The sequence below is a fragment of the Xyrauchen texanus genome, chromosome 50, assembly GCF_025860055.1.
Source record: "Xyrauchen texanus isolate HMW12.3.18 chromosome 50, RBS_HiC_50CHRs, whole genome shotgun sequence".
NCBI lineage: Eukaryota > Metazoa > Chordata > Actinopteri > Cypriniformes > Catostomidae > Xyrauchen > Xyrauchen texanus.
Window position 1 is genome coordinate 18,053,083 of NC_068325.1, and position 27,140 is coordinate 18,080,222.

General features: G+C 37.9%; 2 protein-coding genes across 2 annotated transcripts; both read left to right on the forward strand.

Moving 5' to 3' along the window:
• Nucleotides 1-546: 546 nt before the first annotated feature.
• LOC127641286 (CCR4-NOT transcription complex subunit 9-like) lies at nt 547-6,745 on the forward strand. Its single transcript, XM_052124188.1, has 8 exons — nt 547-693; nt 2,143-2,325; nt 2,416-2,531; nt 2,645-2,754; nt 2,865-2,974; nt 3,506-3,604; nt 3,831-3,922; nt 6,058-6,745. The coding sequence occupies exons 1-8, from the start codon at nt 676-678 to the stop codon at nt 6,224-6,226; spliced, it is 897 nt and encodes a 298-aa protein (XP_051980148.1). The 5' UTR covers nt 547-675; the 3' UTR covers nt 6,227-6,745.
• Nucleotides 6,746-12,012: 5,267 nt separating this feature from the next.
• Nucleotides 12,013-27,041, forward strand: plcd4a (phospholipase C, delta 4a). The gene is made up of 16 exons (XM_052124410.1): nt 12,013-12,124; nt 14,034-14,087; nt 14,733-14,891; nt 16,786-17,014; nt 17,484-17,613; nt 17,798-18,029; nt 18,324-18,525; nt 18,940-19,084; nt 19,631-19,783; nt 20,632-20,799; nt 23,050-23,206; nt 23,297-23,413; nt 24,756-24,934; nt 25,018-25,150; nt 25,501-25,650; nt 25,730-27,041. Exons 2-16 carry the CDS (start codon nt 14,048-14,050, stop codon nt 25,819-25,821), a joined length of 2,286 nt encoding a protein of 761 aa, XP_051980370.1. The 5' UTR covers nt 12,013-12,124; nt 14,034-14,047; the 3' UTR covers nt 25,822-27,041.
• Nucleotides 27,042-27,140: the final 99 nt, after the last annotated feature.

A 27,140-nucleotide genomic window follows, 5' to 3' on the forward strand; every position in this document is an offset into this window, starting at 1 on the left:
TATATGCTCCATAGGCTAAACATGAGAAAAATGGCCCCATCTGGTGGAAATTATTAAATATTACATTTTTGAAGCCAGGGCTCTGGAATGAAAGCATAATATCATAGAATTCATGATTTTATACTTTAATGGCACTGGGATCAAATACTGTAATTTTAATGGGTTTCAATGGGGACATTTTTGTCCTGAGTGTAACTATTTTCTGTACACAGTATTATAGAAGTATAATTGGAACCTCCCCCAAATACACACCACTTTCGCAAAATTTATGCCAATGGCAAAATGATCACAAAAAAACAAAAAACTAATGAAACAAAACACTGAAAAAACCCATATTTTCATGAAAATTTTGTAGACAAAAATCAGATGTGATCTAGGAGCTTTTTACAGCTTGAAGAGATGGCAAATCAATCCCTCACAGCCTCGTAGTCATTCCCATTCAAAATGAAAAAGATGGGGCTCTCGTGAATTAGGGTGCACCTCTGAATAATGTCTATAAGTGGCAGTAATGAGCATTAGATCCGTCATTACCCAACACATGAAGGAGGAGCAGGACCGGAAGGTGTACTGTTGTCTTTTAGCTTCTCTGCACATGCAAACCCAATTTATTTCTCCATATTTTTTAAACAGTGAGCTCACTTTGACTCTGGAGATCACACTAAAGTGATAGGGAGGATGTTGGCTACAGGAGCGGTGAGTCTGGGGAAGGTTTTGGTGCATGCTGGAGCTGAGGCCTGTTTGAGCTCAAGCTAATGCAGTCAGTTACTTAAATAGATTTATTTTATTTATATAATCTTAATCTTAAGGTTTGTGTACGTGAGGAAAAATCAAGTTTTATTAAGCGTTTCAATAGTTATCCATCAGTGTGGGTGATTCATATTCAATATATACATTATTACATCATAAACGATGATACATATAATCCGAATGTTCAGGCATTTTTAAAAATAAACAACCAAAACATCAGATGTGTGTATTTATATAAACACATGGGGCAGAATATCAGTCCTGCATGCCTCTAAAATATAATCTTTATAATAGTAAATGTACAGTAAAAATATTAGCTAACACTTTACAGTAAGGTGGTTTTTGTTATGTAAATCAACTATGAATGAACAATACTTTTTCATCATTTAATGTTAATGAATATTTAATATACTGCTTTTATTAGAAGTTTGTTTATGTTTTGTTAATGCAGTATGGACTAATATGAACTATTGAAATTATATAAATTAACATAAGCCAAGATTAATAAAGCTGTACAGTTTATTGTTCATTGTTCGTTCATGATATCTAATGCATTAACTAATGTTCAGAAATACATCCTTATTGTAAAATGTTTATTAATATTAATCTTTGACTATGTTTATTTCAACATGTATTAGCCTAATAATGTTTTTTAATTAGAAGTTTAATATGTTAACGTATTTAATGCATTGTATTTAATGCAGTATTAACTAACATGAACTCGCAATAAACAATTGTAATTTTATAAATTAAACAAGATTAATAAATGCTGTAAAATATAATGTTTATTTTTTATTCATGATATCTAATGCATTTACTAAAATGACTAAATACCTAGTTATTTTAAAGTGTTTTAATTTTTTTAAATAAATGAAAAAATGTGACAATTTTTAGACATTGATTATTATATTTATTTGTACATTTAATAAAATATATTTAATGTACATTTATTTAATGAAAATGGTGAACTACATTATTTAAAATTAACTAACAATTAACAAAAACATTTATAATCTTGGTCAAGGTTAATTTGAACATATATTATTATTATTATTATTATTTTAGAAGTTTTATATGTTAACATATGTAATGCATTTAGTAATTTTACCAAGTACATATTTATTTAAAAATGTTACCAAATAATAGTAAACTGTACCCTAGAATGCTTCACAAATTAGTCAAACGTAAATAAAAAAAAATTGAAATGAATATTTATACTAAGATAATAATTTATTTTGAATATTTATACAAATATAATTTAATGTATATTTATTATAAATTATTGTTATTAAAATGTAGTAACAGAAAGGTTCCTCTTCAGAAGCCCTGTATGTTATCCTTTCACCTTCGGTATCCTGTAAAGTTTCGATTTTCTTCTGTACATCTCTCTTATAGACTGTAAGCACGGCGGGACTTGCACAGGTGGACCGTGAGAAGATCTATCAGTGGATCAATGAGCTGTCCAGCCCTGAAACACGAGAGAACGCCCTGCTTGAGCTCAGCAAGAAGAGAGAGTCTGTGGCAGATCTTGCCCCGATGCTGTGGCACTCGTGTGGTACCATAGCGGCTCTACTTCAGGTGCGTGTCCATGATCGTGATTTTTAGCTCACAGAAATGACTTCTCTTATATATAGTTTGAATAAGATTAGATTATGATTTATTTGACAGGAGATTGTGAACATCTACCCATCCATAAACCCTCCGACACTGACGGCACATCAGTCTAATCGAGTGTGTAATGCTTTAGCACTGCTGCAGTGTGTGGCGTCCCATGTAGAGACACGGTAAGTCTCTTTACGTGCTCGCAGGAAATCTAAACTTCAAGAGACATGGCATCTGTTAGAGGCAGTTTGTTTCGTGTTTTCTCTTAATTGTACTTTTTTGTTTTCTTCCTCAGATCGGCTTTCCTGGCCGCACACATCCCTCTGTTTTTGTATCCCTTCCTGCACACGGTCAGTAAAACTCGACCCTTCGAATACCTGCGCCTCACAAGTCTCGGAGTTATCGGTAAGTGAACTGGTCAATACAGAAAAGAAACGCGCATCGGAAAACATTGACCTAAAAATCCGTTCAAGAATTGGGAGGAACTGTTAACTGAAATGATTGCCGTTTTGTAGGAGCGCTGGTGAAAACCGACGAACAGGAGGTGATCAACTTCCTGTTGACAACGGAAATCATACCTCTCTGTCTGCGCATCATGGAGTCTGGCAGCGAGCTCTCTAAAACGGTATGACAATAAAATCGTTTTATTTCTCCCCAGTTTGGAAAGCCCAATTACCAATGTGCTCCCAAGTCCTCGTGGTGGTGTAGTGACTCGCCTCAATCCAGGTGGCGGAGGACGAATCTCAGTTGCCTCCGCGTCTGAGACCGTCAGTCTGCGCATTTGATCACATTGCTTAATGTGCGCATTCCCTTGGAGATATAGCGCGTGTGGAGGCTTCCATGCACAACTCGCCATGCGCCCCACTAAGAGAGAACCACATTGTAGCGACCATGAGGAGGTTACCCCATGTGACTCTACCCACCCTAGCAAACGGGCCAATTTGGTTGCTTAGGAGACCTGGCTGGAGTCACTCAGCACACCCTGGGATTCTAACTCGCGACTCCTGGGGTGGTTGCCAGCGTCTTTACCACTGAGCTACCGAGGCTCCCAATAAAATCGTTTTTAAGGACAAATCCTTGTACATTCAAGTTGCAAGTCACATCTGTTGTTCATAGACATATTTGTCCCTCTTTCATAATTCTGTTTTCTTTTCAGGTGGCAACGTTTATACTTCAGAAGATCCTTCTGGATGACACGGGTCTAGCGTATATCTGCCAGACTTACGAACGCTTCTCACACGTCGCCATGATACTGGTGCTTTCAATATTATTCATGCTTTGTTGTTCAAGCAGTGTAACTGATCAGCTCATTTAAAAATGTTGGACATTTCTTATTGTTTATTCAGTATGTCTCCGATTGATTGGCTATTTTCTGCGAATGTGATCGTCTCATGCTCTTGAATGGTGGTGTTTCTAAGTATATCATTGGATCTATAAGCTCCAGGATTATAATAATGTGTTGTTTTGATGGTGTCTTGCAGGGGAAGATGGTTCTTCAGTTGTCTAAGGAGCCCTCCGCTCGCCTGCTGAAACACGTCGTGCGCTGTTATTTACGTCTTTCTGACAACTCCAGGTATTTACTACGAATTATTGGCTCCTTTCTAAACTGTAGGAGATGCACAAACCTTATAATTCAGGAAGGTTCAAGATATAAAATGGGGAAAAAGGGATTAAATCAATCTATTTTGAAATGTTTACATATCAATAAATGTATAACAGGATAATCCATTGGAACATAAAACTAATTGGTAATGGTTTACAATAAAGTTATATTTGATAATGTTAGTAAATGCATGTTTTTTCATTTTAAGTTCAAATGATGAAATTAACATGAACCATGATTAATTAGTGCTGTGAAAGTAGTTCATTGGTAATTAATGACGTTAAATGTTGTTAATGAATACAACCTTTATTGAAAAGTGTTACCAACAATTAAAAACATAAATTGAAACAAATGCATTGAATATGAAGTTATAAAATATTAGCATTTTTATTGATTTATTACTGAATTTTTTTTTGCCTTTAATTAGCAATTCATATAATTTAGTGTGTGTGTATGTATGTATGTATGTGTATATGTGTATATATATATATATATATATATATTTTAGGGCTGTCAATCAATGTACACCTGCATCAGACATGCTTGTGTAGCGTCTCTGGTGTGTCACATCATAAACATAAAATGTTTAGTTCACTGTTTCAAGTTAAATATAGTTTAATACTCAATCTTTAAACACGTCTTGAGATCTCTTATTTCGGATTTGCGCTCCATCAAGTGTTTTGAATGCAAGAATGTAATGCATGTTTGTGTTGTTGCTGCTGAAGGTTGTTTTCTTCACTGTATAAACGGTGTGTTTTCATACAGCTAAAGTTTCACTTACTGCCCTCTGGAGTAAACGGGTGGTACTGCAAGCTTGCATTTCTCAGGAATCTTCCTTATGGGGGGGGGCAGTGTGATTAATTGCATAAATGTTTTTAACACGTTATTTTTGAATAAAATTAATCGCACTGAATTAACACGTTAAATCGACAGCCCTAATAAATATATATATATATATATATATATCTAAAAAAAATTTTTGCACTGCTCAGCTTTAAAATATTTTCTTCTCTTGGCCAATAATCTCATTAAAAAGATTTTAAGAAACTTATCCAGTAATCATATTTATCCAGTTTAATATTTGTTCATTGTTAGTTCATTTTAAACAATTGTAATAAAATAATTTTTTACTAAATACATTACATTAACTTTATAAATACTTTATGTAATATATTTAGTAAATTGTTTTAATTAAAATTGGTTAAAATGAACTAACAATGAACAAATATTTTCAACTATTATTATTAATCTTGGTCCATGTTTATTTCAACATGTACTAATATGTTTTTTTAATTAGTAGATATAAATGTTAACATTTAATGCAGTATGAATGAACACCCATCATTTATGTAAAACAATTAAATAAATAATTGTAGAGACATTGATATATTATTTTATATAATATATAATGTTATATATGTATTGTACATCAATACAATTATTTTATCTAAATAAACGAAAGGAGGAGGTGAGAACTGGATTAATAATATAAATAATAGTTTAAAATGAAACTGAACCAAAAAGACAAACACACAAAGGGGTCGGACAGCTGCCCGTAACTCTCTTTCTGTCGCACTGCCGTCTCCAGACAGCCCTTATCCCTCTCGGGCTTCATCAGCTTAATTAGGGGCCGGGAGTGTGCGGAATCACGACCCGGCTCCGCCCTCCGACCTGCCACAATGAACTAAATTCTGCACTTATTAAACTTGGTCAAGGTTAAGTTATTCATGTTTGTTTTTATTATTATTATAAGTTTTATATTTAGTACATTAATGCATTTTAGTTATATTGTTTATTGTTAGTTCATGATACCGAATGCATTACTAATTTTAGCAAGTACATATTTATTTTAAAATGTTACCAAATAATAGTAGTAATCAACTTTTATCATACAAACCTGTATCCTAGAATGCTTTACAAATACTGTAGGTTAAAAGTTAATAAATATAAAAACATAATAATGAAAAATAAATGAAGTAATATAAATATTTATATTAAGACATTGATGTAATTACAGTGACTGGAGAAGTCATTTAAATTCATTGGTCAAAAGGTGTGAGACTTGTACACTAGTTTCTAATTCTCTTTCGTTCTCTCTATCTCAGAGCGAGAGAAGCTCTGCGTCAGTGCCTGCCCGATCAGCTGAAGGACACCACGTTTGCTCAAGTGCTAAAAGACGACTCCACCACCAAACGCTGGCTCGCCCAGCTCGTCAAAAACCTACAGGAAGGGCAGGTCACTGACCCCCGCGGCATCCCCTTACCCCCTCAGTAACACACACACACACACTCCAATCATCTCATAAACTCCAAGACAACCTGGACAATTACCTACACACCATCCTCCCCCAGTAAAACACACATCAGACTGTTTTTGCGTACTAGGGCACTTAATATTTTTTTGCCAAGAAGTTCAGAAACGGTGCTCGGCATTCACGGTTTGTATTTTGAGGTGTGAAAGAAAATGACTTTGGACTCTGCGGGACTGAGGAAGAGTCAGTCACACCCATCATCAGTTTGCTTGTTTGTTTTTTATTTTTCCTCTACGCCTTTTTGTCGAAATCAAGAGGAATTTAAAGTTTTGTGTTTCTTTTTGTCTGTATTTCAGCACAATGGAAATGTGTTTGCAAGTTTGAATGCTGTCAAATAAATAGTGTCATGCCATCTTTAATGTGAAGTAAAACATGTCATAATCATAATGTTATCGATCAAAGTCAGAGTTGACGCAATTCAATATATTTATACATTTTATTTTATATCACTATATTTAATTTGACACAAAGCGAGTAGATAGACTTCAACAAAAAGAAATCTTAAAAAAAATATTGTATAATATGACTTGCTATCTATATTTGTTTTGTTTTTATTGTATTTATATGATATCTGTATTTTTGTAATTGAATTCTTGCCATGAAAATAGCTTTGATTGCTGACATGGCATTAAACAAAACATACTACTACTACTCAACAAAAAGACAGTCAGCAAAACACTTTCTAAAATGTAGATTGTGAAAATTAGACTGGGAAGTGAATGCAAGTGAATGGTAGCAAGAACTTTGAAACTCAATAAAGCACATAAATGCAGCATAAAAGTAATCAATACGACTCCTGTAGTTAAATCCATGTCTTCAGAAGTAATATGATAGGTCAGAGAGAGAAAAAAATCTTTTGCTACAATAAATAATTCAAACAATAAGTCAATTTTGGCAATTTGGTTTCTTCGTGCAAATCACCACCTACTGGGCAGGGAGGAGAATTAATAGTAAAAAAGATCATTTTCCCTCTCTGACCTATCATATCACTTCTGAAGACATGGATTTAACTACTGGAGTCATATTGATTACTTTTATGCTGCATTTATGTGCTTTTTTTAGCTTTGAAGTTCTGGTCACCCTTCTCTTGCATCGTAAGGACCACCAGAGCTGATATATTCTCCTAAAAATGTTATTCTTTCATTTGTGTTCTGCAGAGGAAAGAAAGACACATCTTGGATGTCATGAGGGTGAGTAAATGATGAGAGAATTTTCATTTTTGGGTGAACTATCCCTTTAAATAACTATTTAAATCATGTGTTAAAAAAAATAATTAATCATGCCCCCTTTACTTTTATCATTTACAGCCACATTGTTATTAACTAAAAATGTTACTGATACAAATGTCTATTACTGTGGATATGTTGGGAATAGCATACTACCAAAGTGTTCTTACTACCTCTGCAGTATATGGTATGTTTACTCTAAATAGGGAAGGCATTTTAAGTATGCATTGAATACCTGAATGAATACTGTATCCCATAATGGAATGCTCTCGACTTGAGATTGAATTTCCAAAATGAACAAAGTAATATCAGCTGCCATATTTGATCACATTGATTGCTCAGCCAAAAGACGTTTTTACACAACATTGGATTTAAAAATACAAACACCACTGACCCTGATAAGGGCATGTGACAACTGTGTAGCATACTATAATATTTATTGTACTGTTTCACATACTATATAAAAAAAAATAGCAGGAAGTATACAGTGAGCAGTACACACTATCTCAAACAAAACCAATGGAAACGGCATACTGATGCCTGCCTGAAATGTGCTTTTGCTGCCACCAATAGGCTGTCAGTGGTACTGCAAAAACACACTATGGAGCTTTAATAATAAAACGGCCATCCATATTCATATATGAAAATTTAGATGCTGTGAAATCAGATCTGCATGGCTAAAACATGTCACATTTTTCTTAATCACTGTGCAACAGTTTAAGGCACTTGTGAAAAATGTTGCATGGTGAGGATGTCTTCAAAAATAATGAAATAAATAGTTTGAATTTATCACTTAATGTCAAACAAAGGCCAGTAAACATAAAAAAGCTAAATTGATATTCAATTTAAATTGATATGACCACCTTTGCCTTTAAAACAGCACCTATTCTCCTAGGTCACCTGGACACAGTTGTTCTTGGCTGTTGGCAGATCGGATGTTTCAGGCTTATTGGAGAATTCACCACAGTTCTTCTATCTATTTAGGCTGTCTCAATGGTTTTTGTCTTTTTATGTAATCCCAGACTGACTCAATGTTTAGTGGGGGAGTCCGTGGGGGCCATGACATCTGTTGCAGGGCTCCCTGTAATATTTGGGAGTCCAACCTTTATATTTCCTATTGACACACTAAAGCTGAAGATATAAATAACCATCTTAAGACAAATGCTTTTGTGAAACATCTTATGTGCCCAAGACTTTTGCACAGTTCTGTACATATTCAGTATTAATATTGCAGTCCCAATTTCCCAAACTCCCTCAACCGATCGGCTTGTTCAGTTTAGTTGCTAATCACTATTGTGTAATGAATTATCTGATATGTCGTTAAACACACAGTGAGAGGTACAATCTCTAATGGAAAGTGTTTGTTCGTGTCTGTGTGCATGAGCGGAAATGCTGCAAGCATTATAGCGAGCGGACAGGAACCCCCCTTATAAAGACGGTGTGTGTAAGCCAATCCCAGAAACCGAGCTCACCTGTGTTTTATTCATGAAGAGAAACACGAGGACGGGACAGAGGGGAAGAATTCCTAATGGGAGACGGAGCGAAATTCAACACAAATCAATCGGCGAGACCCTCCACCACAAACGCAAGCGCTTGCATTTAAAAAGTTCACCCAAAAATGTAAATCAAAATCAGTGATCCGATTCCTTTTTTAGGTTCCTATAGATCACTTTTTCTCACTCATGCCCCCTTTTTCCACTCTAACACAGTGTAACAGGGTTGCTAAATGTTGAATGTCTACTTTAGTAACCTGATCTGGTCTGGGGTCTTCAGTAAAGAGCCTATTATTGCAGGCCAAGTGCAACAATAGACTCTTGAGTTGAGCTCCACAAACACCCATGAAACCCCCTGACATGTTATCTTCAAAGCCATACTCGGCTTTCAACAACAAATGAAGGCGGTGGGCCTGAGTAGTTCAGCGAGTAAAGACGCTGACTACCACACCTGGAGTCGCAAGTTTGAATCCAGGGCGTGCTGAGTGGCTCCAGCCAGGCTTCTGAAGCAAACAATTGGCCCGGTTGCTAGGGAGGGTAGAGTCACATGGGCTAACCTCCTCGTGGTCGCTATAATGTGGTCGCTATAATGTGGTTCGCTCTCGGTGGGGCACGTGGTGAGTTGTGTGTGGACGCCGCGGAGAGTAGCGTGAAGTCTCCACTACCACTCTGTGGTAACGTGTTCAACAAGACACGTTATAAAGTATGCAGATTGCCGGTCTCGGACTCCGAGGCAACTGAGATTCGTCCTCCACCACCCGGATTGAGGCGAGTTACTACGCCACCACAAGGACCTAGAGCGCATTGGATTTGGGCATTTCAAATTGGGGACAAAAGGGTAGATCCCGCTGGACTCGTTTAGATGCGGTCTACAATATGAAAAAGCCTTTATGTGGACCCCCCTCTACTCCGGGCCTCCCTCAAGCCTGGCCCGGGACAAAATGTCCAGTTGTACACCCTATGGCGACCCTGTTCATACTTGAGTGTCAAGGATTTGAACAAACCCCTTACCATAAACGCCAAGTATACTTTGGTTTTCCATGTGCCGCTTCATCTCGCATCTAGTGCAAATTCTGCAAAGCATATGCAAAGTATACTTCATTTTACTGTGCACAAATTCACAGGCGGTTAGCGCATGTGCCGACTATTTCTCCTCAGGAGTTTAGACACATGTTTTTATATTCCTTCAGACTCAAGTACACAAATGCAGGTATCTCCTGATCTTGAGCAATGGCTCAAATGGGAGTGTTGCCATCTTGCCACTAATTATTTTTATTTTATCCCCTTTTCTCCCAATTTTGCATGCCCAATTCCCACAACTTCGTAGGTCCTCGAGGTGGTGCGGTTACTCCCCTCAATCCAGGTGGCGGAGGACGAGTATCAGTTGCCTCCGCTTCTGAGGCCGTCAATCTGCGCATCTTATCACGTGCCCCAATGTGGATGACACCACGGAGGCTCCCAGCATGTGGAGGCTCATGCTATTCTCCGCGATCCACACACAACTTACCACACGCCCATTGAGAGCGAACCACATTATAGTGACCACGAGGAGGTTACCCCATGTGTCTCTACCCTCCCTAGCAACCGGGCCAATTTGGTTGCTTAGGAGACCTGGCTGGAGTCACTCAGCAAACCCTGAAAATGATCTTGCGACTCCAGGGGTGGTAGCCTGCGTCAATACTCGCTGAGCTACCCAGGCCCCCAGGCCAAAGTATTGGCCTTTAATTCCAAAGTACACTTTGATTGTCCGCGTTGTTGATCACTCCGCACACCGTATGCGTGATGCAAATTTTGTCATTAGCGGAGTCAGCGAGTACTTTCCGCGTGCGGCCCAGATTCTCTTAACACGTGGACAGTCCTCGCTTGTGTGCATCAGCGCCGTTGACTGGACTAAAGGAGTTTCACAAGCAGTCGTAGAGCGCGTGCGTGAAAAAAATGTGTATTCGCTTGTGGTCAAATGAGTATACTTTGAAAGGCAACGCGGTCGAACGTGCTCGATCCGATACGGAACGCAAAATGCTCTTCTGATGATGAAATTTGCGTCACACGCACTTTGCACGAAACGTAGCAGCACGCGGAAAACTGAAGTATACTTTGGCCTTAAGTATTAAACTTTAATGCATACACTTGCAAAAAATCTAGAGTTCTAGCAAACTTGCCACAAATTTGCCACTCATTATTTTCACATGCAAATAAGCTTGTGATTCACCGCAAATGTTTGCCAGAAGTTTGCAGTTTGCAGAAGTTAGTGGTGAACCTTCAGCAAACCTTTGGCAACAATGGACAGACAATTTTTCTGCAAGTTTGCCACAAAGCAAGTTTTTAAATTTTCCACAAACTCTCGATTTCTGTAAGGGTAACTCATTGCAAACTGGTGTTGCTACGGAAACATGTGATGCCTCAAACCATACTATACGCTATTGTAAGCGATCAGACGTTTTTTTACCCGGAGCACACACAAAAAAGCACCCCCCCACATTCAAAATTCACATTGCAGGAGTGACCCGAGCCTTATCTAGGGACCAGAATATTATGAGATTTGGGGTTGGCCTCTTTGACTCGGGTCAGTAAGCAACACCCTAGCAACCACCCTAGCATCATGGCAATGACATTTGCACATGCGAGCACAGATTATATTTTCTACAGAAAATCAGTCATTTAGGATTTTTTGAACACAGTTCCTTTGTAATCACAATATTGTTGAAGTGCTTCATTTCAAAGCTTGATACAATTTTTTTTGTGTTGATAAAACCTTTAGTTGTCACTCGGTAGAAACACAACACTCAAGGCTCGAATCGTTACGCAATTCACAGGATTGTGTTTCCTCCTTAAAACTGACATACTGTTGTTTATCTGTACAGAGGGATAGAGAGACGCTAGACAAACACAGACAAAGAGAAGAGGGGGCAAAAGCAGAGATAGAAAGTGTATCAGAACAACTACTGCGGGCCTTTGTGTGAGCACACACTAGTGTGGGTGTGTTTTTGTTGTGCGTCAGAGGGAGGTGTATTGTGGGACGATCAGCTGTGGTGAGTTGTGGACAGTCTTGCTCTGTTGCAGAGGGGACACATTACACTGGCTTAACCTGAAATCCGCTCCTCTTCAAAGCTCAAATCAACACCCGACTATGAGCCCAAAGACGGTAAGTGTATCTTCCAATATGCGCTATTAAAAATCATAACACATAGATGTTTTTGTTATTAAACTTTATGGACAGAAGTTGGACCTATCAACTGCATTGTTAGTGGATGTTTTTAATTATTATTATTATTATTAAATGATTATTAAGTTGTTATTGTTATTATTTAAATGTAATTTGTTGTTTTAAATATTTATAAAGTATAAAGTAATGATATTTTTATTATAATAGTTAATAAACTTTAGTTTTTGTTTTTACGTAATGATTTTAATATTTATTATGTATCATGAACAAACAATAAACAATGTGTTTTACAGCACTAAGTAATCTTAGTTTATGTTAATTCAAAATGCATGTTAATATACTAATTTTAACATACAAAACTTTTAATAATAAAAAAATATATATATATATTAGTATATGTTGAAATTAACCAAGACTATCTTAAGGCCTAAAATAATGCATGTTACCCAGAAATGTAAACAATGATTTTATATATATATATATATATACTTAATCTTAACATTACAAACCAATCATATACAAAATAAAAGTTATATGATGTATATGTAAATATTTATGGTTGGTTTGTAATGTTAAGATGATTGTCATTTAGCTTTGAATTGCCTAAATCTATAAATTATTAATACACAGTAAGTTTTCACTTATTTCTTAATAATCTACCGAACATTCTGCCATTGTTGATGCTGCAGTCATTGTCACCATTACTTTATATATTCCCCAAAAAATATGTAAACTAGAAGTTTCCAATTTACAAAAATGTACATTTAAAATGAGGACTAATCAGTTCACTTGCATTCAGCAGTGTTTTTGTTAATAACTTGTTAGCGATGTTGGTCATTTTGTCACCTCACGACAGGTGAAACCTGCACCTCCATGGCAACCTTGCCCAGGTGTTACAACACGTTATTAAACACTCATGTGGAGAGCATGCATCATAGCCAACTGTCCAAATTCTCTGAATTTTTATTATTTTTATATTTTATACATTTTTGTAATTTTGAATTCTTTGCTAAAGTCAAATATATTTCCTTACTAGTGACAGCAATTTTCTTATAAAGCATTTTCTCTTTGTATGTACACTTTTTTTTTTTTTTTTGGTCCAAGTTTACATGACTGTGCGGTTTCTGATGGGAAGTACGAGAGGTTTTACAAAGAGGAGATCAGTATAAATAGTAAAGGGTTTGAGAGATCTGTTGTAGTGCTGATCCCTGTATTAAAGCCAGAAATCCAGGGTCTGAAAAGACTTGTGTGAGGGTGTACATGTGTCTGTTTGAAAGCAGAGGCAGGGTTGTAAATAGCATGAATCTATACAATTATACTTGAAAAATGGGTAAAAGTATTAACACTGTGCATTGTTACACTGACTATAAATCAGATTAAACTGTGATACTACAGTCTGTATAATGAATTTTTAAGGCATTCAAAATGCTTCATAACACACTATAATATGTTTTCATAAATATGTTTAACTTCAGTTATTATACATTATAGCAGCTATTTATGGTTACACGTTTAAAGAGAATGATCATTATAACACATGATAATGCTGTATAACAGGATTGAAGTCATCAGATTTGGTGTGGAGCATGTTTTAATGCATTATATTATAACATGTAATACTATATATAATAACATAAGCATGAATAGATAAGTATAATAATGTATTATTGCACTTGCACTGTATATGAAAAGAGCATGCTCCTGAATAACATTAAATAGACATGCATCATAGAAAGTGTTTCACAAGTTCTTGTTAAACTGTATCTTAAGGCGGAGGTGGTGTATTAGTGCAAACATTTTTGCTGTTTAAAAGTATATTTACTTGTTGTTTTTCTGGTTCTATTAGTGTGACATTCATTTGTTCTCTCTCTTTAATATTCAAAAACAGGAGACGCCTAAAAAATGACAGAGTCACAGATGGCTTCTACTGTAAGGAGCCTACGTAAGTTACCATTTAAAGCTATTGGAGAGGAAAAAACACGTCTCAGCTGACAGTCTATTCATTTGTTTCTTAACCCTCTATTCAGTGCCATACATGTAGCCATATTGCAGGTAAAACAAGCGGCATTACACAACCTAAAGCAGTGTGTTTGCATAATACTCTGGTAAACTATTTCATCATCTTTTTCAAAACAATCACCTTTGAGGTCAGCAGCCATCTTGATCTCAGTGTGTGTACCTCTGGGGACAGAATTGCTGTCAAATGTCTCTTGAAGTTAGCTTAATTTAACAAAACAGGTTTTTGGTGATGTTATGAAAGATAAAATAGTTCATAAAGAGAGTAATAAAAGTCCCAATTTAGACACAACTTTCCTTTGGGGATGTCCTCAAAGGCAAAAACTATTTAAAAAATAATGTCTATTGCATATTCTCATTAAGAGACAGCTAGGTAAATGTGTTGTGTAAAGTCTGTTGGTAAAGCACGAAGACACTGTACAAGAGAAGGATTCATTATCTGGTTATGAGGACAAAGGGGTGTTTTTCATCGTGTTGTTTACATTGATGTGATGAAATCTGGGTCAGGTGTGGTACCGGTCGTCTGACCCCTCATCACCCTCTTTGTCTCCTCTACGGTCTTCCTGATCAGGTATCCAGGCTGATGATGACCTAAAGTCCATGAATGTGGGTACGGTGATGAGAAAAATCAAATCTCGCACATGGAAAAAGCAACGTTACTTTCGGCTACAAGAGGACTGCATGACTATCTGGTACAAAAGCAAGAAAGCCGGAAATACCCATTCCACCTGTAAGTAGAGTTAACAAGGCCTATATTGAATTAGCAGACCCTTTTATCCAATGCAACGGTACACTCATTGTGGGGACAAGTCCCCCTGGAGAAACCTGGGCTTAAAGAACCAATATGTAACATTGACATCAAGCGTTTAAATTGGGTACTGCAGTCCCAAATTCAAAATATTGGAGAGAGTTGTCTCCCCCGCCCACTTCCCCCCAGATTCGAAGCTCATTGGGTTGCCAGGTTGAGGACATGCCACAGGAACGAGCCATATTTATCCGTGTTTTACTACATCTCTGGCCATGGAGCTTTTTAGATGGATGCCAATCTGTTATCTCAGATACCGTTCGTTTGCTGGCTTCCATGGCTGCAGCATGCTGTGTTTGCCCACTAACTTGTTTCAAATCTGGCAACCCGAGGTGTCGAAATACTGTTGGGAAATGTGCAGTGAGCGGGATCACACAGGCCAAAACACAAACAGAAATTCCGGCCTGCAAAGGACATTTCAAAGTCTAATATACTGGTTGTAACATTGTTTTCGTAGAAGCCAGTATTTCAACTTAGCATGTTTCCTAAATCTCTGATAAAATATGATAATGTTATGCCTTAGTACAGTAAATCATTACATATTGCTCCTTTAAGTACCCTTCTCAAGGGGTATAATAGTGACCGTTCATGGATCAGCCTTTGCCAGGTTTGAACCAACAACTTCTGCGTTACAGCCCAGATCTTTAATGATTACACCACTACCCCAAGCAGAAATGTAGTCCAGTTGTAAACGTCAGTACAGCGGACATCTCTCATCAATGTGTAGAGCAGTGTTTCACCAACCCTGGTCCTGGAGTACCCACAACATTGCACATTTTGCTTGTCTCCCTTAATTAACACACACATGATTCAACTCATTAGCTCGTTAATAGAGGCTCCATGAGCAGAACTGGGTGTGTCAAAGTGAGACATCTAAAATGTGCCGTGTTGGGGGTAGTCCAGGACCAGGGATGGGAAACACTGTTGTAGAGCATCTAGTCAAGAAAATGTGTTGTAAAGGTGTGAATAAAGTGTACTGATGTACTTAAATGGAGTGGTGATGGTGTAATGGTCTAAAGCACATAACTGGTAATCAGAAGGTTGCTGGTTCGATCCCCACAGCCACCACCATTGTGTCCTTGAGCAAGGCACTTAACTCCAGGTTGCTCCGGGGGGATTGTCCATGTAATAAGGGCTCTGTAAGTCACTTTGGATAAAAGCGTCTGCCAAATGCATAAATGTAAATGATAGCACAGCAACAATTAGCTCTCTAGTTACCAAGCTAAAGATAGCTGATGGCAGCTGTGGAAGACCAAGGGAAACTTTTGGGGACATAATTGGTGAGAAATTGCCCCTAGAAAAGGGTTAGCCAATCCTGCTCCTGTATAGCTACCTCCTTGCAGAGTTCAGCTCCAACCCACCTGCCTGTAATTTTCAAGTAATCCTGAAGACCTTCATTAGCTGGTTCAGGTGTGTTTGATTAGGGTGGCATCTAACTCTGCAGGAAGGTAGCTCTCTAGGAGCAGGGTTGGCAACCCCTGCCCTATAAGTTGGCTACAACTTCCTCAAAAGGAATAATTGTCCATAAAGAGACTAAATGGTGTCTTTTTTACTCTTAAAAATGGCAGAAGTTGTATTTTAGGGTTAGAGTTTGTGTTAGTGTCAGAATTGGCATCTTGATATTATGGTCTTGTTGTTGAGACCTCTTGAGATCACATATCCATGACCTTGGTCTGGATCTTGTCTTGACTCAAGCTTTGGTTAGGGGTAGTCTAAATTCATTGTAATGATTCATATTTAAGATCTATAGAAGTCAACGAGATGTCCCCATTTTGATAACTAGGTAAACGTCTGTTTGTATCTTGTACTGTACATTTAGTTTCTGTGAATGACGTGGAGGCCGTTCGAGAAGGCCACCAATCCGAAGTTCTGCTCAGCATCGCTGATGAGTTCCCGCCCGGCCGCTGCTTCACCCTCGTTTTCCGGGGTAGACGGGGTAACTTGGACCTTGTGGCCGAATCGGTGGAGGAGGCGCAGTCCTGGATTAAAGGGATACGCAAACTCCTCGATAACCTGGAGAACATGGGGCAGAGAGAGAAACTAGACCAGTATCCTTTACTGTATTCCTTTATCTGCATGTCTATCATTCCGCTGTCTGTCTATCTTAGACACACACAAAGGTTTTCCACAGTGTAAAAGGCAAAGAGGACACTTAAATACACTGAGACACATGTATTATCCATGAGATAAAAATGCCCCACCCCCTTCATTTATCTGGTTTTACTGCATGTCATACAACCTGATTTACCCAGCAGTAAGTTAAAACACATTAAGCCCTAAACTTAGAAGTCAGTAATTGGTTACTAGGAATGTTGTTCCAGGCCCTAGCTCTAAGCCTAACCTTAAACTTATCCCTTAAATCAAGAGATCATTGGTTGGTTAAAAGGAAACCGATTCCAGGAGCAATAAATTATGTTTATCCTGGAACATCTCCAATTTGGGTACATTACGTTGAGCTACTTATATCATTGTTTTCTTCAAGCAGATCTGTGGCTTTCCCTTAAGTGCTGTTTCCAGGTGGATCTGTGATTGGTTTAAAAAAGCAGATAAAAACAAGGATGGACGGATGAACTTTAAGGAGGTCAGAGATCTGTTGAAGATGATGAACGTGGACATGAATGAGCATCATGCCCTGCATCTTTTCACGGTAATGGCACATTCTTAAGCAGCCTATGGTTACACTGCTGTGCCACTCTTGATTTCCCACTTGATGCAATTCTGTCAATATTTGGTTGTTAATTTCCACGTTAGTTGTTTTTAAAACAGTTGTGGCCAAAACATAATCACATTTTCAACCCATTCATACTTTTTGTAATTTTCTCTTTCTGCAGATGGCGGACAAGTCTCAGTCAGGCACGCTTGAAGATGACGAGTTTGTGCACTTCTACAAGATGCTAACTCAGCGCGAGGACATCCTGCGAGTGTTTCAGGAATATTCGGGCGACGGGCAGAAACTCACACTAAGAGATCTTGAAGATTTCCTTCGGGAGGAACAACTACATGAGGATGGTGTTCAGGAGTACGCACTTGAGCTCATCGAACACTATGAACCGTCAGCCACTGGTAGCTACATTTGCGATAAAGCGCAGCTAACACTTTTTCCTACTCATATTTCCTTAATGCTTATGTGACATGCAATTTAACTTTTCACTTCAACAAATTCCATTAATATTTTTCTGCCGTCTTTTCTGGTTTTCTCTCTCTTCTCACCCAGCCCAACCTTAATTTCAACTTGACACTAAGCAACTCTTAGTTCTTGCTGTTTCTTATGGTAAAGTCCTCAATCTTGGAACTCTGTATGCTGGGTGTTGAGTCATTGACTTCTTTCTTTAAATGCTGTTATTTATATACCCCTAGCGAAAATGTTGCAAGCAATGACGATCGATGGTTTCCTGATGTACCTGAGCTCAGCAGAGGGCTCCATCTTCAATCCTGCCATGGTTGAGCTCTACCAGGACATGAATCAGCCTCTCTGCCACTATTTCATCTCCTCTTCTCATAACACATACCTCCTGGAAGACCAGATCAGAGGACAAAGTAGCGTGGAAGGCTATATAAGGTACTCATTTGGTTTCAAAGGGGCCATTTACAAGACAAAGTTTTCAACTAAAAAAGGAACAATTTGTATGCATTTTGTATGTAATGGCGTTTTGAGGCCTGAAAACGCAAACCTTTGAAAGTGATATCGCCAACTACTGGCCTGGCATGCATAATACAGCATTTTTAGTAATTTTCGCAGATCTGTGTGAACGGGGATCGTTTTGACAGCATTGTCATCTGTGCGCAAAACTTTTCAATAACACAAAGGAAAAACCTTTACATTTTTAGTACATCGTTGTGTTGTAAACGTACCCAAAGGCCAATTTTTTGGACACATCAACATGAAGATTATTTGACACATTCTTTCTTATTTCCTAACCCATAAAACATGCTAGAAAATCTTATATATTTGAAATGGACATGTGTGCTTCAGAGCCCTGAAACGTGGCTGTCGTTGTGTAGAAGTGGACTGCTGGGATGGACCCAGTGGAGAACCAATCGTCTATCATGGACACACGTTCACTTCAAAGATCTTCTTTAAAGACGTCGTCACCATGCTGGGCAACTATGCTTTTAAAGTATGTCATGAAGTTGGACTATATTTTACTATCTTTTTCTCTATTACAAAGTACCATAGCACATTTATATCTACTGTGGTACTGAATGATTGTCATTTACTGTACATACCATAATATTACATAAACATACTGTAGTATTTTCATGTATTACAATGGTACATGTCCAAAATGCCATGATATCACCATGGTACTTAGATATATACTATGGTATTTAGAGATTACATTTTAAGGCATACCATGACATGATTGATTGGTTCATTCTTCTTTCTTTCTTTGATTCTTCTAAACTGGATTAGAGTGCTCTTTAAGCTTGCATTAATGTGTGTGTGACAGACTGGGGCCAGGTTCACTCTGAGCCAGGGCACCATGCCCTCCAATGTGTGCGTGTAATTTGATCTGAGGCAGTCAACCCCTGCCTGGCAGCGCATTAGCCGCTTTTGTGTGTTGAGTGTTCCATTTCACTCCATCACTTATTCACACACACACACACACACACACACACACACACACACACACACACACACTCACTCACTCTCCCCTCTCCAGGTATCGCAGTACCCTGTCATCCTGTCCATTGAGAACCACTGCAGTGTAGAGCAACAGAAAGTCATGGCCCAACACCTAAACCAGATCTTGGGAGACAAGCTGCTGAAAAACACCATAGATGGAAAGATTCCCAACAGCCTCCCATCCCCCGAGGTGAGATGGAGAGCACAGGTGCATGTGGTCACTTTAACAAGTGCTTAACAAGTCCACTTAATTTGAGTGCTTAATGACCATGTAAAAGTCTAGCGGTACTCATTCATCTTGTACGAGGTGAGTTCTCGCCAAAGATCTTGAAGTTTCCACCCTACAAGAAGACACATTTGTATCAGAGTTCAAAGTGCTGTGACCCCTACAGGATAAATTAACGTTCTCTTGCTATTCACCTGGGTGATGGCCATATGATCAAAATCCATATTACCCAGACATGCTGAATTGTTGAAGTAATAATATATATATATATATATATATATATATATATATATATACTGTATATATATATATATACTGTATACTGTATATCCCCACAGGCACACTCCACCTTGCTGAAAAGACCAGTCTGAATTACCTTGTTGGCCCAGGCAGGTTTATGATAGTTAACGCTGTTTTAGTACTGGTCTTGCTGGTTGCCCAACATGGTATTTATTTCATTAACATTGAGAAACAAAATTTTCAGCAGGGACTTACAAGAAAGACTGTTGCTGACAAAACTAGCTTAGAACAGCATGTTTTTCCATCCTGGACTAGGCTAGTTTATGCTGGGTTTTGCTGATTTGGTGCTGGTCTAACTGGTGTACAAGCACAGACATTCTGTTTAACAGCAAAGCTTTGCTTTTAAAGCTGCTCAACCAGCACAGCTAATATGCATGTCAATATGTGTTCACTGTTGAAGTGTGTTACTGAATTAGTTGGTTGATTGTAGCATTACTGCAAATGAAATATTATCCTCTCCAAATGTGTGTGTGTGTGTGTGTGTGTGTGTGTGTGTGTGTGTGAGTGAGTAGGATTTGAAAGGGAAGATTCTGTTGAAGGGAAAGAAGATCGGAGAATTGGAGGGTAGCATGAATGGGATGGTGGATGACCCTTTGTTGGGAGAGGCAAGTGACGAAGAGGAGAATGCTGAAACTGACGACGAACATCATCACAATAACAGTATGCGGCATAGAGGCAAGGTAAGTGATATCTCCACTTCGTAAAATGTTCTCACAATTTATGATCACTTGTGTTTTTAAAGACTGAATTGGTTAATAATATAGTTGAGGGCAACGATCTGGAATGGTAACCAAAATGTTGTAGGAATCCCAGCATGTGTTGAGCTATTGTACTGTTAAGCAAGACCAATAAAATCAAGCAGCTCAAGGGAGACTATCCCTTGAGCAAGACTCTTAATCTCAGGTTGCTTTAGTGAAACTATCCCCTGCGCAAGGTTCATAATTAAAAGTCTCTTTAAAGGGAATTTCCTTTGGGCAAGACCCATGACTTCAGGTTGCTCCATTGGAGCTATTCCTTGAGCAAGACCTGTAACCTCACGTTTCTCAAAAAGGAACTCTCCCATGAGTAAGATCCATAACATTTGGTTGTTTCAGGAGGATTATCTCTTATGAATAACCCATAACCACAGGTTGCTTTAGTGAAACTATCCCTTGAGCAAGACCTGTTACGTCAGGTTGCTCCAAGACAAACTCTCCCATGACTAAGATCCATAACATTAGGTTGTTCCAGGAGGTCTGTCCCTTGAGCAAGTCTTATAACATCTGGTGGGACTATCTATGTAATAAGTGGTTTGTAAGTCACTTTGGATAAAAGCATCATATACCTACAGATGGGAAATTTTCTTTGGCTACTTAAAATTTTTTGTCACATACCAACAACTCGTAAAATACTGAACTGCTGTCTTGATTCACTTGGAGTCTATCAGGGCTTCTTTAGAGCTCTCAAGCAAAAGTTTCACCCTGTCTGCCAAAGCATTAACTACAGGATTAAAATCTACTAGCATAACAGACCTGTCAACTTGTTTTGTTTCAGCATCCATAGAAAAGTTACACATGTGGACAGGTAATACTTTGTGCTAACTTAAATATCCCTGCTCTGGATTGTAAACGGGTCAATTGAATCAGACCAGCTTTTCTCACGTTCAAGGTTGCACAAGATTCTGGCAGGCGAGAGTCGCTCGGCAGCCACTGGAAACGATTGCTAATGAAAGATGGATGGGGTAAGACTGAATGAGTGTGAGAGCAGGAAAGGCGAGTCAGAGATAAATATACAGCTGGGGAAGTTAAATGAGGGTGATGGAGAAAAAATAAATAGGTTGAGAATATTAAAATGTGAGACAAAGAATCCAAGAAAGAGTGAGACAAAGATCAGATCGAAATGGCATATGTTCTGTTGTCTTCTGCCATGTGATTTGCAGATGTGTACACTAGCTAGCACTGTTGTTATTATGTGATACTTTATTATTTGAACTCTGGTTAGCTGCAGTCAGGGATCACCCCTCTTGGGTTCTCTTCTCTGAGATACAGTCATCTCATTGACCCGTCAGCTGGAAAAATGTGGCATGGAATATTTATCTTTTAATTTGCATTGTAACAATTGTCTTTGTGCTTTATCAAGTTTCATAGCCTGTTAAGACTATTTACTAAGTAGACATTTAGCTGACACTTACTACAGAGATAGTCCCTCTGTAAGTATGTTGCTTAAGGGTACAATAGTTAATGGGTTTGAACATTTGGTTACTAGCCCAGATCTAGGATTTGCCACCACAGGCAAGTTGCATATCATGTTAAGGTGGCACAGCAAGTTGGCAAGGACAAGCCCAACCGATTGAAGTGTAAGATGAAGCCCGCTGGAGATCTGGCCTCATTATTCAAAGGTTCTCTGTCACAGTGCATACTGTGTCTAAAATACCCAGGGTTCAATGGTTTGGGTAACAAGAGTTAATGCTTGTAGTAAGACCACATTATACGATCTAGCCAGCACAATTCTTAAACGCCGCAATCATGTTGGTAGGTGTTAGATAAGAAGAGCAGTTATGACATCTTCAATCCAACGTTTTTGACAATCCTTGCAGACTATTACTTAATTTGACAAAGGACATTTAAAAAAATAGAAGTAACACTGTAAAAAGCTGCCATATATAATTCTTAGCATCCCTGCTGAAAAAAAGAGATAGCTTGCTGGTCTTTGATGGTTTAAGCTGGTTTAGTTGGTCTTCCAGCTTGGCCGGTCTGGTGTTTAGCAAGCTTAGCTGGTTGGCCTTCTGGTCTCACAGCCTGACCTGAAGACAAGTGTCCAAAACCCCTCTAAAACCATCCAAATAGACCAGCTGAGCCTGTAGAAACCAGCTTGGATGTCAGCTAAAAGGGAAGCGATTTAAAAATGATTTCTAAACTGTTAAGGACTGTTTTTGTTCTGTTTATTTTTAGAAATCCAAGCAGCGTCTATCTAAAGAGCTGTCTGACTGTGTGGTTTACTGCAAGAGTGTCCAGTTTAGCAGTTTTAAACATTCACGAATTCACTCCAAGTTTTACGAGATATCCTCCTTCACAGAGTCCAAAGCCCGTAAACACATAAGGGAGGCAGGTAAAAGAAATGCAATTCTTAATGCTCGTAACAGCTCACAAATGAATTTTTCAGTGAAATGTATTGTGTTACTCTGTCTTTATACTACAGGAGCAGAGTTTGTCCTTCATAACTCTTTTCAGTTAAGCCGGGTTTACCCCAGTGGCCTGAGAACGGACTCATCCAACTTCAACCCACAGGACATGTGGAATGCAGGGTGCCAAATTGGTGAGCCAACCTGAGACGGTAAAAACGGGTTTTAAAGTCCCCCCGAAGTGCCTTGACGAGTGCAGTTTTCTTTGGCCTAATGATGTATGTCCTACTGACACATGAAGCTGGGGTGGGACTTGTTTTTTCAAAAATAGCCAAAAGGCTTTAGTTTACATCGTAAGTGATCGTGGTCGAGCGAAAACTAGAGAGAACATCGGCAGGGCATTTGATTCCTGGAGGGACCTTCGTTTGGTTTAGGGGATCAAAACAGACCCTGAATTGGCGTTCTTCTTATTGGACAGGAAAGATTACATAACTGCAAAGCATGTGAAATATAGTGCCATAAGGATTGATCTTTTATAGCTAAACTACAATGTTAACATGAACTGAATGCTAGACAAAGATAATGCAAAAGACCCATTCATTAGTGTAACGTAACTTAATTATAAATTGTATTATTATAAAACAATAGTGCATCGATATATCAAAATGACAGATGTGATGGAATCACGTCAATACTGAATTTTGTCTAATTTTATAAACATCTACAGTTTCAAAGTTTGCAGTAAAATAATCATAACTGTGTAATTTTAATTATGCTACCTCAGCTGTCAGCATGATGCCGGTGAATCACATTCAGTCTCTTTATACGTTACGTCATTGTGTTGAATGCTCGCTCGCTCGTGTCCCTATGAAGTGTGTGCACGAGCAACAGGTAGCTGCTGCAGTTCACTTAACGGCCACAGGTGTCATTAATAACAAGGGTTTCTGAATCTTACATACTGCACCTTTAAGGGTTTTTAAAATCAGTGAGATAATGGTTTAGCTAGCTTAGCTAAGCTAGGTTTCTTGAGAGTGTATACCTGCTGATAAAACCAACCTGTGGTGGTTTTCTGGTCTTAAATGATCATCAGGATGTTTTCCACTGGTCAGACTGTTTTAGTTTGATGATTTTAGTGTTGTTTTGGGAACCTATCAGCTGGTAAAGCTAGGAGACCAGCTAGCCAAACAGCTAAATCAGCTGCACATCAGCTTTTCCAGGCTGGAAGACCAGCTAACCAGCTTAATGTGGTTTTAACTGTTTGCCAACTGAGATACAATTTCAGGATATATTTAGTTGCTAAACTTTGGAAGTTAGCATAAAAAGCTAAAGATATTGCTATCTAAATATAAGAAAGCATAGTAAAGATGTGATTGGTAGTTAATTGTTAGCTAAAACAAGCTAATTATCAGGCTTTCTCCTAAAAAAAATATTTTTTTCCTACAAATTTGTTTTACATAGGATAGAAAACTTTTAATTCTCAATATAAGGTGTGGTAAATATTCCTTATTGCTAAATGTAGCCTTCTTCTCTTCTCAGTTGCTCTAAACTTTCAGACTGCAGGGGTGGACATGGATCTAAATGATGGTTTATTCAGTCAGAACGGCCGATGTGGCTATGTGCTGAAACCAGCATTCATGCGCAGCACAGAAAAGAGGTTTGACCCAGAATTCCCCCAAAACCGAGATGAGTTTCAGCCACTCAGTCTGTCTGTAAAGGTACAAAAAACTGCATTTCTGTGGGTGCTGATATTAAATCATGTCTATATGTACTAAATGTGCACATATTGTGTTTATCTCAGGTAATCAGTGGTCAGCAGCTTCCCAAGATCAGCATCAAGGAGGGCTCAATCGTTGACCCACTTGTTCGTGTGGAAATTCATGGCGTACCGCTGGACCAGGCCAAGCAGGAAACCAGATACATTGACAACAACGGTCAGTTAAAACGTATAGGCTGGATTTGAGTCTAGTCTGAGGAAATCTAGACACAGTTAAAGCAGAGATCTAGTTGCATTCAAGAGACTAAACAAACAGAATGTATTCAGTGTTGTTAGTGTTGCTAAAGGTTTTGAAAAGTTATACGCTAAAAAGTGACTCTATAAAAGCAGTGTGGTCACCGTGTTTGCAAATTTAGCATATTAGCTTAGCAAATTAAAGATATTAATGTTTTTGTTAAAATATAATTGAGTTTATTTTTAATAAAGCTATTATTAGCATAGTTTAATCATAGCGATACTAGTTTAGCTTACGTGTGGGCTTTTATATCAACCCCTATGTCTCTGCAGGTTTTAACCCAGTTTGGTACGACACTCTTGAGTTCACCATCCAGGTTCCTGAGCTAGCGCTAGTAAGGTTTGTCGTGGAGGACTATGACAAAACATCAAAGAACGACTTTGTGGGGCAGTTCACTCTCCCTTTCACCTGCATTCAGCCAGGTGCGTACCCATTCCACTGAAATGCACAAAAATAGATCTAGCATGGAGAAAACTAAGCATCTGTTTTTTCAATCTCCAGGATATCGTCACATCCATCTCCTCTCTAAAGACGGTACCAGCATCCCTCCTTCCTCGCTGTTTGTCCACATCCGGATAACTAAACTAACATGAATTTAAATGAACAAAAAATGCTGCAATAACAAGTCTTCCCAGTAAACAATAATCACTTATTTACAGAATGTTGATACAGGATTTTATACACGTTAAATACAATATAATCATACATTAATCACACATTTAAGTTGTGTTTCTATAGATTTAGTTAAATCGTACGCCAAATAGTTTTATAGTTATTTGAGTCTTATGACTCGTGTTTTTTTTTTATTTGTGTGATTGTAGTTAAGGAAGCTAAAGTTTATCTAAGCGTTACTTATATGAGGCAAGTCTTTAAATCTTGCTTTATGTATTTCTGAAACATTTTAATAATATTAATAATTTTTGGTGAATCGCACAAAACGTGTCCAGGTCACACTTTACTCCAAAATCAAAAACACATAAATGATATTTTGCATAAAAGAAAATAAAGCCTATAATAAGGACCATTATGGTTTATTGCATTGTGGCACATTTCTTCCCCAAATTTGTTCTTAAAATAGGCTTTTTGATTTTGGGGTGAAATTTGTACTTGTTTCTGACCGATTTCGCGAGATTCACCCAAATACGTGATTAAAATGTGTCTATTTCTTGTTGCACTGTTTGATAATGTTGATATAGTATTAAACCTAATCTTTTGGTTTTGGTTTCCTAACTTCCCCTTTCTCAATTATTTGGCTTGTAGGTTTTCTCGCAAAAGGCCATCTGCCAAACTCCAATAAATTAAGAAAAGGTGTGTGGTTGTTACAATGGTGTGTGTGCTAACTGGTTCTTCTTTGGAAAGGAGTTAAGCGGTAATGGCATAATTGCAGCATAATTAAAATCTCAATTTGGCCCTGATGTGCCTCAGAAGCCCTACTCCATTACACTAAGATATAGAAGGAGGGCAGTGAAAATTTACCCCATCTGTCCCCACCCCTAACTAACTGGATCTGTCAAAAGCCCTATTTACAAAGCGTAGGTCACCAAGAAAACTCAAAATAAATGTATCATGATTATTCTTGGCTAAACTGCTATTTTCTCTGTCTGATCATTTGTTAAGTCCAATGTATGCTGCTGATTTAATAGTTATGTATATTTTTATATTTCTATGCTTATTGTAGGAGCCGAATCTATACACTATTTTTGTAACATTTCTTGATGGCTACATCTGCTTTGCTTGTATACGTGTATGCATTTATGCCTGTATGTATTTATTTGCCATATTTATCAAAGAATAAAGACAAATGTGAAACTATATTCCAACATTAACTTCTAATTTGTATCAATTTGAATATTTATACATTTTAAATAATAAAAATTATTAAGAAAAATATTTTATTTTTGTTAGGGAAACA